This window comes from Neovison vison, chromosome 6 (genome assembly GCF_020171115.1).
Source record: "Neovison vison isolate M4711 chromosome 6, ASM_NN_V1, whole genome shotgun sequence".
NCBI lineage: Eukaryota > Metazoa > Chordata > Mammalia > Carnivora > Mustelidae > Neogale > Neogale vison.
This window is the reverse complement of record NC_058096.1, coordinates 6,098,334-6,110,496: the sequence shown is the minus strand read 5'-3', so window position 1 is coordinate 6,110,496 and position 12,163 is coordinate 6,098,334. Positions and strand designations below refer to the sequence as shown.

The window sequence follows — 12,163 nt, the reverse complement described above, 5'->3', positions numbered from 1 at the left end:
AGTCCTGGGATGGAGCCCTGGGGTTGGGATCCCTGCTCCCAGGGCTCCCTGCTCCCTGCTCGGTGGGGAGCTTGCTTCCCCCCTCCCCTCTTCCCCCAGCCCATGCTCTATCTCTTATAAATAAAACAATCATCATTAGCAAATCAACTTTCAGATATCACACAGAACTACTGCACTAAAGTAACTCTACTTACATTTTACTAAACCTGTTGTTATCTGTAGGTTTTTAAAATTTTCACTAAATTAGTACTAAATACTCAAAACAATACTCCCACCTAGTGGCTAAAGAAAAACTTCTGGCTTATCTTAGTGATCAAGAGTACCACCATAAAAAAGGAACTAAAACTACAATGAATTTAAAATAAGTTTATTCTGTTTGTACATCCACAAAATACCCCCTTGGGGGAAAAAAAAAATAACCAAAAACCTATACACCCTGCTCCCCTTGAAGGAATGGATGGTAATACACTTTACAAAACTATCTCCGGAATCATGTATAAATGTTACTGTGAATTTCATTTGTTGTCATCAATTTCTTCAGTATCTCTGTGCTCTGAGGAATATTCTGGAAGAAGAAAAAAAAAGTCATCAATACAGTGTGATGGAGAACCCAGTTAGAAAGAACAGGCACATCAACAGATGAATGGATAAAGAAGATGTGGTATATATACACAATGGAATACTATGCAGCCATAGTAATAGAAGTAATAGAAGTACAGAAATGAAGAAATGAAATCTTGCCATGTGCGACAACGTGGATGGAACTAGAGCGTATCATGCTTAGCGAAGTAAGTCAAGCGGAGAAAGACAACTATCATATGATCTCCCTGATATGAGGAAGTGGAGATGCAACATGGGGGCTTAAGTGGGCAGGAGAATAAATGAAACAAGATGGGATTGGGAGGGAGACAAACCGTAAGTGACTCTTCATCTCACAAAACAGACTGAGGGTTGCTGGGGGAGGGGGACGGGAGAGGGGGTGGGGTTATGGACATCGGGGAGGGCGTGTGCTATGGTGAGTGCTGTGAAGTGTGTAAACCTGGCGATTCACAGACCTGTACCCCTGGGGATAAAAATATATTATATGTTTATAAAAAGTTAAAAATTTAAAATTTAAAAAAAAAGGAACAACAGGCACACTCCAGCCCTACACTCTGAGGATGGAAACAGGAAGGCTCACAAAGAAACGGACCTTGCCCTGAATCTCCACTTTCAGGAGGTGACACATCCGCGCGCCTCAGAGCTTCAGGAATTTGAAGTATTTAAGTAGATGAACCCCCTAAGCCCAAAACTTTATGGCGACGCCTTACGGCCTCCACAGGCTGTCGGAGACCTCTAGTGCAAGATGACCCTCCCGGCCGGCCTCTCCCCGACAGGAGCGCTCGCAGCCCCCGCACCCACCCCCGCGCGCCCTGGCTCCGAGCCTGCCCTCGTCCACGCTGCCCGCTTCCATCTCGGACCAGCTGCACGGCCGGCCTCTCCTCAGACGGCCCTCGCCCCGCTGTGGCAGGCCCGCCAGGGGGTGCTCTCCTCCGTCCCGCTGGCGCGACGGTGGCCTGTGCCACCCCCGGGCCGTGGCACTCACCTGGCTCCAGAGACGCTCGGGAGAATTCCGCGTCACTGACCCCGCGCCCGCTCAGACCAACTGAGGATGACCACATCGGCTCGCGGCTGAGAGACAACCGCCCTCCACAAACAGCCACTGCACCCTCCGCCATCATTACGTTCCCAGGAAGCAATGAACACTTACGAGAAGTTCTCTCACTCTCCCCTTCAAAGAAGCCTCCTGGAAGCTGCAGGCGGACTTAGCCTCCACGCGACGAGTCGTTTCCAGAGCGCGCGCGGAGTGCCGGCCGCACTAGACCGAGCCCGGCGCGGGTCTGCGCTCACGCCGCCGCGGGCAGGGCCCTCAGTCAACCACACAAGCAAACACAGCCGTTAGCTGTGTCCTCTGAAAGCACCGCTACCTAGAAACTCAGCTGCTCAAAAAGCTTACCCATGACTCCAGCTGATACAAAACCATGCTTGAATTATACGAACTTGGTCTTAAGTTTTACTAATTCAACAAATGGCTGGGAAAGCATTCTCCTAATTTCCAGGTACCTGACGACTGGGGGACGCCAAGATGGAAAAACACGGTCCATTCCCACGGAGCTGACCGTCGAGCAAGCAAACTAATTTAATGAGACAAGTACAATGAGCTAACTCTAAAAGAACTTGCCAGAAAAGATTTCCTAACATCAATGGTCGTTCTACAATAAAACAGGACTCCCACTGTGGAACGCTATTGTTGTCTCTCCCCTGTACGAGAGAAAATCTTACCCAGGGCACATACACTTTCAGCCAATCTCCTAGGGAAAGGACAGGACCTCCTAAACTACCTGAAACCACAGGCAAAACTTTTGGTGTACATGTTCTGATAGGAATTTTTCTAGGGAAAGAGCCCAGGGATATACACACAAAGAGCAGGTTTATCTTGCCTTCACATAGCCAGGCCCATGCAAAATTAAGTGAATCCACGTTGATAATTTAATCCATGCTGTGCTCAAAAATTCCTTCTTAAATATTACAACCTTCCAAGTGAATTAGTTACAGAAACTTCCTGAACAGTCAAACCATCCCTCTACACAGCCATCTGGGATTTGTATCAATGCACTGCACTGGTCTACCATGAAAAAGCTTAAATAAAACATCTCTCCAGTTACAGAAGTACATCTAAAAGAAAGGGCAGCAATCCAATTCAAAGTGCCAGATCAGAAAGCTTTACTTGGAGGAAAAAAGATCTCTAAGCATTCCTTAAGTTTTAAACCAGTAACTTAAATTTACCATTGTTATTAAGTTTGTTGTAACTCAGGTATTAAGTCAATGAGCTAAAACCTTACCTTAACCAAACCTTTCAAGCTTCTGGAAGAAAGGACAGGCTTAAAAGCTTCAACTGTGATTAGGTCTAACTTCATCACATCAGTGTAACACAAATACAGAACTGCAGGAATCCTCCACACTTGACAGTAACTCAGAACTGTGAATAACACAAGGGGAAAAACCACTTAAGTCTTCTACTGTATGATTTTTAAACTAAACATCTCTAAATAAAAAAGGCTACTTCTGGGTGCCTGGGTGGCTAAGTTGGTTAAGCAACTGCCTTCGGCTCAAGTCATGATCCTGGAGTCCCAGGATCGAGTCCCACATCAGGTTCCCTGCTCAGTGGGGAGTCTGCTTCTCCCTCTGACCCTCCCCCACCATGCCCTCTCTCTCAAATAAATAAATAAAATCTTTAAAAAAAAAAAAAAAGGCTACTCTTAAAAGTAGTTCTCTGTTGCTTTCCTTAAAGTGTTTACTGTCATATCAAACCACTTATAATGTATATTTTCTTTCAAAGCCAATTTATTTTCGCTAAATAATTTCTTGCTTTTGTAAATATTGCTTATTTTACATTTCCTGAATATACTGAGACACATCATAGGTAACTACAAGATTTAAATTTTGCTGAATATAATAAAACAGATTAGCCACTTACTCCAGTAAACTTCACATTTAAGGGGAAAAAAACCTACTTACTAACAAATAACAATTATATTAGCTACCAAAGAGTACGTGACAATCTCACATTTGATGTGATGTTAGGGTATAATCAGTAACAGGAATAAAAAATAAAATAGTCAAGAAACTTCAGTTTCAGAACTCAGTTAAGAATTCTGAGCTGTTCTCACATCGTAACTGCGTGTGTGGACAATGTTAAAACTCAAAATACACACAACATACTAGCAACAAGAGATATTAAAGCAATACATTGGTATTGCTAATCATCATGAGCAAACTACTTTAAAAAGTCCCCTAATAATTACAGTAGTAACTAATAACCAATAAAGCATTAACAAGATACACTGTAAATGTCACAAATTTTACCACCACCTGCTGCAGGAAGGTCATGTACGATATTTGGTTGTTCGAGCAGTGAACAGCATGGAAGCTCTTTGAAATTCTGTGTTTTCAGGGCTTTCAGGAAAGGAGAGTGAAGGCTGCTAGTAGATTCTGAAGTTTTATAGTCAGTAACATGCCGACATGTGAGAATCGTCACTTGCATATTCTTCCTTGCACAAGAGCCAAAGACCTAAGGCAAAATTGACCTCAAATTAAAATACAAACATAATTTTGTTACAGAACAGAAACATTCCTCTAGCTATTTATCTAACACCGTTCACAGTAATATTCCCCTTGAGAGGTAGACGCGTCCAATGGAAAAGAGAACACATCTGCTGTCCCTTTACCCAGGTTTGAGCTTGGTTCTGTCACTTTCTGGTTTGCTGACCTTTTCTAATTCCCTTTCCTCAGCTATGAATAGAGGACAGTGCTGCCCACCTGAGGGGGCTGCCGTGTGCAGCCAGTGAAGTCAGGAAGAAACATGGCCGGCGCAGCTGTGCTAACACCAGGACAGGCTTCCAGGGTAAAGGAGCTGCTTAACTATGAGACCTATTCCAATACAGATGTTTCTAAGAACAGCACATTACTTGCAAGCGACATTCAGACTAACAGTGTATCAGCAAAAGGAAGTGATCCCCCTTCTCTAATCCGTGTGTTCCTGCGTTCAGTAACACTTTAATAAAGATGTTTCTAAGCTGCAACCTTGCATTCACAATAGTGTTGTTCACTGCAATATTCCGTAAACGCATTTTTAAGTCTTTTGCTTATAGGCAAGTTTTAATCACTCTAGACCTTTATTTTCTCCTAAGCATGTATTTTGTGAAGTTCCAAGGACCCTTTCCAGCTTTTAAAATCTATGGTCTTGTAAACCAAAAAAAGCAGTTTTTTTGTTTTGGGGGGTTTTTTAAGAACAAAAAGTAAACTTTAGGCCACCCTACCTTGTCGGGAAGTATTTTACAAAAAAAAGAAAATGGCTATTTCTTTTTCTTTTTAAAGATTATTTATTTATTTGACAGACGGAGATCACAAGTAGGCAGAGAGGCAGGCAGAGAGAGAGGAGAAAGCAGGCTTCCTGCTGAGCAGAGAGCCCAATGTGGGGCTCCATCCCAGGACCCTGAGATCATGACCTGAGCCAAAGGCAGAGGCCTTAACCCACTGAGCCACCCAGGCGCCCCAAAATGGCTATTTCTAATAATAACAACAGAACTATAAATTTTACACATCATTAATGATTTCTAAGACTAACTTCATCATCTCACAGCTTAGTAAATCAACACAAAATAGCTAACATCAGCAGGTACATCCCATTTAAGAAACAGCACATTACTCACTAGTCCTAATTTATTAGCCTCCCTACAACACTCATACTCTGAATTCACACTTGACCACTCTGTTAGACTGTGTGTGTTTATCAGGATTTTGTGGCTGACATGAGCCAAACGGTAGGGGGATGCAGATTGTCCCTGAGGAAAAAAAATATATTAATGAAAAAATCTGAAGTTCTGGAAAAGTTGTCCCATAGTACAAAAATAATAAAATATTCTTGACATAACAATCATGCTACTTAAATTGAAGGAACACAAATTGGGGTGCCTGGGTGGCTCGGCCAGTTAAGCATCTGCCTTTGGTTAAGGTCAGGATCCCAGGATCAGATCAATGGGACTGAGTCCTGCATCCAGCTCCCTGCTCAGCGGGGAGTCTGCTTCTCCCTCTCCCTGCAGTTCCCCCTGCTTGTGTGCACATGCTCTCTCTCTCTCTCAAATAAATAAATTAAATATTTATTTATTTATTTATTTAGATAGCTGGGCGCCTGGTTGGCTTTCTTTCAAACGTAACAATACAGCAGATGAAAAGGATCCAACTGTTTTATGCTTCTTTGGCCTATAATCTTCAAAACATTTGTTAAATGAGTTATTTTATTCTTTATATTCCATAACAATTTCCTATGATACTTAATTTCCCATGATAATTTTAAGAAAAAAAAAAACAAATACTTTCCTGCTTTGCATGTGACCATGTAGGCTCAAGCGTTAAGACACGGAGCCCTTAAAAAAGGGAGCCCACCCGTCTTCGTTTCTCTTACCTTTTCCAGCCACTGATACTGCTGATCTTCAGCTACGTAACAGCTGCACTGACAGAGGACGACCTGGAAAATAACATCCAAGTGTTTCGTCAGGTCAAATGAATTTGACACACTCCGAACTACCACCATATACACACCATTTGAATCCTAATATAACCTTTAGATAGTACTTGCTTTCTTAATTTGCTATTGGCTTATTTATTCAAATCAAACCACTACTGGCAGTTAACATGAGAATAAAGTACACATGAACGGAGTGACCACAAGAGTTTGCATAGGAGACACTGAAGACACTATCAATAAATGCTACCAGAATCTTCTTTATGACACAAGAATGATACCAGTCCTGCTGCCCTTCTAGGGGTCATACACTGGGAAGGCCAAACACAAAACAAATGTAAACACTATTAACATAAGCATTATACAAACTCTAGGTGCTTTCAGAGTGAATGGCAGCCAGACAGCATCTCAACCCAAATGGCATTGTGAAACAGTACTGATGTCTCTGAAGACATGGTCTTATTTTAGAAACCAAGTTCTAACCCACATACTCAAAGCAAAATAATCTGTAATGCCACAATGCCGTAAAAGGTTGGGTTCCTGATTATTAATGCTCATGGAATGATATTATCCACAGAACTCAACATCTACTAAAACATTGCCAGAAATGCTAACACTTAATTACCCAAAGGAAGCAAAGAAGGCAAAAAAAGTACAGTGGGATGGGGGACAAGAAAAAGACTGGACATATAATAAACTACACACGTAGGTTGTGCATAATCAAGAAATATATAATGAATGTACGACTAGAAAAGGTGACGGAAATTTCTCCTACTGGACCTTCAATCTGTTCTAAAGTACAATCTTCCCAACTAAAGATGAGATCAAAAACATGCTTACTTTATACATTCTTATTTCCTATAAATGCTAGATGTGCATAAAAATCCTTAAGCAATCTTAAATAACTTTGGATAGCATGTTAAAAAACAAACTAGAAGTATTAAAAGATCAAAATTTACAGTTTTCAAGGCTAACATTGGGTCTTTACCTTTTGAAATAAGCCCCATTACAGTATTAGGGACTCAGCAGCTTCTTTCACTGTTTAAATCCCTGTGCTGGCCCGTGTTCAACAGCTCAGCAGCTGGGGAATGGAGCTCTGTCAGACAAGCAGGTGGGGGAGACACAGCACCTGCCTGGCCACCTCATCTGCCTGACTCTCAAATCGCCCTGTATGCTGTGTTCTCTGAATGGACCCAAGATTAGGATTTGAACGCATAGGACACAAGGAAATCACTCGGTGTCAGCTACAGAATGACTTTCAGGGGTTAAAAAATCAGGTTAGGGTAAAAGCTTAAAGTCAAGAGAATTATGCTCAGAACGCATAAAGCATTCATTTGTTCAATCAACACTACCAGAGTTTTTAGCATGTACCAGGCATTTGCTAAATCCTGGGTATCCTGCCACAAAAGTGAACTCCCTGCTTTCACAGAGTGAACACATTTTTGCACATTCAGAGTTACCAGCTGAAATAATTTTTTGAATGAGAGCAAGGTGTGAATGTCTGCTGTCTATGGTTTTTCCTAACAAAGTTATTTCAGAATTTCCTAGGACTTTATCAGCACACTGTGTTCGCCACACTGATATTTATATAAGTAACAGCACTGCCTACAGGGGCAATTCGTCAGCCCAGAAGTAGATATAAAGGAACACAAAATTCAAATGAACACCACACGAATGATGCCTAAACAGCTCCCTCTGAAAGCATCCAAGTCCCACATACCGAGGGACTCGATTTCAGATGATAAAATACACAAAAGGCCTCTGCGGGGGACAGATGTGTCGTGTCCGTTGTTCTACACCATTCATTCCAGAGGTTAGCACAGCCAACTTCTTCCCAGACTCCCGAATTCATTACAAATGACGACAAAAACGCTGTGAAAAACAATTCACATCAGTTAGTGCCATGTCTGCAAGCAGCATTTCCTAGAAGCAAAAACGATTTCAAGTTACTGTAGAATTTGAGACCTACAAGAGCCATTAAGACCACTAACCTTACACAGCCATTTTACAGAAAAGGAAACTGAGGACTCAAGAAGTTAAACCACCTCAGTACAGATGGTATCAGAGGCAGGAACTCAGAACACAGGTTTACTGCCGGGCTGTACCACACCGTCACAAGGTAAGACTTGCGGGGAAACTGTCGGCCAGGAGAACTTCATATAAACGAGTCAACAGTTATTTACCACTTACTTACTATGTCCTGCAAGCAAGGGCTACCTGACAGGGCAAAATTGACTTCCTAGAGGCTCCCAGGTCTCACCCCCAGAGCCTGTGCACCAGCCAGAATCACACAAGTCTGCACACCTACATGCATCTGCTGTCCTAGCTGGACCCTGCACTCTTAACCTATCAAATGGAGTCATGCATGTACAGATCTTCAAACTTGAGTGCTCAAAAACATTAGGGACCATCACTGGTATTTTCAGAGTTCTCATCCTGTTCTCAAAGGATCCTGTTACTTCAAAAACATTTAAGAACCACTGCTCCAAAGGGGCCATATACACACACCACCTCTGTCACTCTGAGTCTGGCCCAAACAGTACCAGGACTCTGAGGACATGTGGATACATGGACACACTATAAACTCAGTTCCTGTGATTTACAACTTCCTTAACCAAAGCACACTTCCTTTAAATCTTAATTTTTAAAAGTCTGTCAAAAAAGACGGTTATCAACCGTACACAAAGATAAACTCGAAATGGATAAAAGACCTCAACGTGAGACAGGAATCCATCAGAATCCTAGAGGAGAACATAGGCAGTAATCTCTTCGATATCAGCCACAGCAACTTCTTTCAAGATACGTCTCCAAAGGCAAAGGAAACAAAAGCGAAAATGAACTTTTGGGACTTCATCAAGATCAAAAGCTTCTGCACAGCAAAGGAAACAGTCAACAAAACGAAGAGGCAACCCACGGAATGGGAGAAGATATTTGCAAATGACAGTACAGACAAAAGGTTGATATCCAGGATCTATAAAGAACCCCTCAAACTCCACACACACAAAACAGACAATCATATTAAAAAATGGGCAAAAGATATAAACAGACACTTCTCCGATGAAGACATACAAATGGCTATCAGACACATGAAAAAATGTTCAACATCACTAGCCGTCAGGGAGATTCACATTAAAACCACACTGAGATACCACCTTACACCAGTTAGAATGGCCAAAATTAGCAAGACAGGAAACATGTGTTGGAGGGGATGTGGAGAAAGGGGAACCCTCTTACACTGTTGGTGGGAATACAAGTTGGTGCAGCCTCTTTGGAGAACAGTGTGGAGATTCCTCAAGAAATTAAAAGTAGAGCTTCCCTATGACCCTGCAATTGCACTCCTGGGTATTTACCCCAAAGATACAGATGTCGTGAAAAGAAGGGCCATCTGTACCCCAATGTGTATAGCAGCAATGGCCACGGTCGCCTAACTGTGAAAAGAACCAAGATGCCCTTCAACGGACGAATGGATAAGGAAGATGTAGTCCACTATGGAGTATGACGCCTCCATCAGAAAGGACGAATACCCAACTTTTGTAGCAACATGGACGGGACTGGAAGACATTATGCTGAGTGAAATAAGTCAAGCAGAGAGAGTCAATGATCATATGGTTTCACTTATTTGTGGAGCACAACAAATAACATGGAAGATATGGGGAGATGGAGAGGAGAAGGGAGTAGAGGGAAATTGCAAGGGGAGGCATTAGAGGGGAAATTGCAAGGGGAGGGGAAATTGCAAGGGAAGGCAAGTAGAGGGAAATTGCAAGGGGAGGGGAACCATGAGAGACTATGGACTCTGAAAAACAACCTGAGGGTTTTGAAGGGGGGGGGGGAGATTGGGGGAACCAGGTGGTGGGTATTAGGGAGGGCATGGATTGCATGGAGCACTGGGTGTGGTGCAAAAAACAATGAATACTGTTACGCTGAAAAGAAATTAAAAAAAAAAAAAGACGGTTATCATTTGAGCAGGCACAGATTTTACTCAGATACAAAGTTACCCTGCTACGACTTTTTCTAAAAAAGTAACAGACATTTGAAGTACCAGGGTTAAGAAGTAAGTAACCGGGATTTTGGGGTTTCTTGTTTAAATTTTTTATTTATATTCAATCAATTAGGGGCACCTGAGTAGCTCAGTAGCTTAATGCCTCTGTCTTCAGCTCAGGTCATGATCCCAGCATCCTGGGATGGAGCCCCACATCAGGCTCTCGGCTCAGCAGGGAGCCTCCTTCCCCTCTCTCTCTCTCTCTCACTCTGCCTGCCTCTCTGCTTACTTGTGATCTGTCAAATAAACAAAATCTTTGAAAAAATAAAAGAATAAAAATAATAAATTCAATCAATTAACATTCAGTCCTTATTAGTTTCAGACGTAGAGTACAGTGACTGATCAGCTGCACTGCATACAACACCCAGGGCTCAGTACATCACATGTCCTCCTTAATGCCCATCACCCAGTTATGCCGTTCCCCACCCACCTCCCACGGATTTTGTTCTTTCAACAAAACGACCATTCTAAAAAAAAAAAAAAAACGACCATTCTAACCCATTTCTACTCACCTACTGCATTATTTCCTATAGCAATTATGAATTTGGAGCAAGGATATTTTTCCAGCAGAGAAACTTCCAAAGATGTTTTTGTTTGTCTTCGAAAGAGCCGCACCTCCCTAACACAAAAAACAAAAGACGAAACTAAAGCAACTTAAACATAATTAGTACCTATTATGAGGAAAAGGATATTAGAAGCATGATTCTGTAATCAGCAATATGCAGGCTTTAATTTCATAAAGAATGTAATTACCATCTAGGGAAACAACAGATTCAGGCAACAATAAGTAACAGATAAAACCATCTGATGCAGGGGTGCCTGGTGGCTCAGTGGGTTCAAGCCTCTTCCTTCCGCTCAGGTCATGAGCCCGAGGTCCTGGGATCCAGCCCGGAATGGCTCTCTGCTCAGCGGGGAGCATGCTCCCCCCACCCCTCCAGCCTCTCTGCCTACTTGTGATCTCTGTCAAATAAATAAATAAATCTTAAAAAAAAAAATCTGATGCAAAATTCATGGAGAACTCCAAAACAGAGATCAGGCTGTCCAACCTGACCCAGTGATCAACCTCAGCATCCCCCAGAGTGGCACAAACGGGTACAGTGTGCAACAAGAAATGGGAAGCACCACCCTCCCGCCAGCAGAGTACTGAGCTTGCACCACGCCTCCAAGAGGAACATCCATCCACAGAGAATGCAGGGAGAGAACGAACAGGATAAATCAGACAAATTCAGGGTGTGGGACACCCTACCCAACACTAATCTCGGCAGGGGTGAGAAGGGAGGGGGGCTGCTCTAAATGACCGGCAGCTCAAGAGAGACAGAACGTCGAAAAGTAACGTGTGGACCTCGTCCGGATTCTGGCTTACACGAATTCACTGAAACACCCGGCGTCTGACACTGCTGCGCGAGTCTGGTCCTGCGCCGGTACTACACGGTATCAGGCGACTACCTTCGTCAGGAGCTGTTAGAGCACACTCGGGAAAACGCCTCCGTCGTTCGAGGCGCATTCCGAAAAGCGGGGACGTGCAAGGCCGCGGTCCCTGGGACTCCGAAGTGGGGGGATAAAATACATGCGGCGACGCCGTCACCACTGTCCAATCTACGTGAATGGGTTGGGGCGAAGGGTCATTTTGTATTTTCTTTGATCTTTTTAAAGAGGCGGGTTTTCCACCTGCTACGGACACCGAGGCTAACGAAGAGCGGAGCGGAGGATAAAAAGGCTTTGGGAGAGCTGCCTTACGTCCACGGACCACGAACCACCAACGACGGCCTCCCGGGAACCCGCTACGAGCGCGCACGGCGGCCCCCGAGTCCCCGCAAAGGAAGCCCCGGCGGTACGCACGCCAGGGAGGCCGCCGCAGGCCAGCGCCACTCCGCGCCCGACCCCCGGACCTCACCTCTTCCGCGCCAGCTGCCGCCGGACCTCCCTGTCCTCCGCCGTCTCCCTCTTCCCCTCCTCCTCCTCCTCCTCCTCGTCCTCGGTCCCAGCGCGGCACGGCGCCCTCACCACCTCGCCGAAGAACGTGGCCGCCATGGTACCCGCGCCAGCGTCCGGGCCCGTCC

The 12,163-nt window shown here is 43.9% G+C and overlaps 1 protein-coding gene across 2 annotated transcripts; it reads right to left on the bottom strand.

Annotated features, from left to right (window-relative positions):
- Positions 1-346: 346 nt before the first annotated feature.
- Positions 347-12,163, bottom strand: PSMG1 (proteasome assembly chaperone 1). 2 transcript variants are annotated; one of them, XM_044250919.1, is made up of 7 exons: positions 11,998-12,163; positions 10,616-10,722; positions 7,785-7,936; positions 6,005-6,067; positions 3,910-4,111; positions 2,883-3,019; positions 347-565 (listed from the first exon to the last, which is right to left on the bottom strand). In XM_044250919.1, exons 1-7 carry the CDS (start codon positions 12,132-12,134, stop codon positions 491-493), a joined length of 873 nt encoding a protein of 290 aa, XP_044106854.1. In that variant the 5' UTR covers positions 12,135-12,163; the 3' UTR covers positions 347-490. The 2 variants fall into 2 exon arrangements, with proteins under 2 accessions (XP_044106854.1, XP_044106853.1); XM_044250918.1 differs by having other exon boundaries at positions 3,913-4,111; positions 11,998-12,162.

Bases quoted from the DNA above. Each gene is read 5' to 3' on its own strand.
- PSMG1 (XM_044250919.1), bottom strand. From the start codon at position 12,134: ATGGCGGCCACGTTCTTCGGCGAGGTGGTGAGGGCGCCGTGCCGCGCT. The intron at 10,723-11,997 runs GTGAGGTCCGGG...TTTTTGTGTTAG, and splicing joins CGGCAGCTGGCGCGGAAGAG to GGAGGTGCGGCTCTTTCGAA. The intron at 4,112-6,004 runs GTAAGAGAAACG...ATTTTGCCTTAG, and splicing joins AGTATCAGTGGCTGGAAAAG to GTCTTTGGCTCTTGTGCAAG.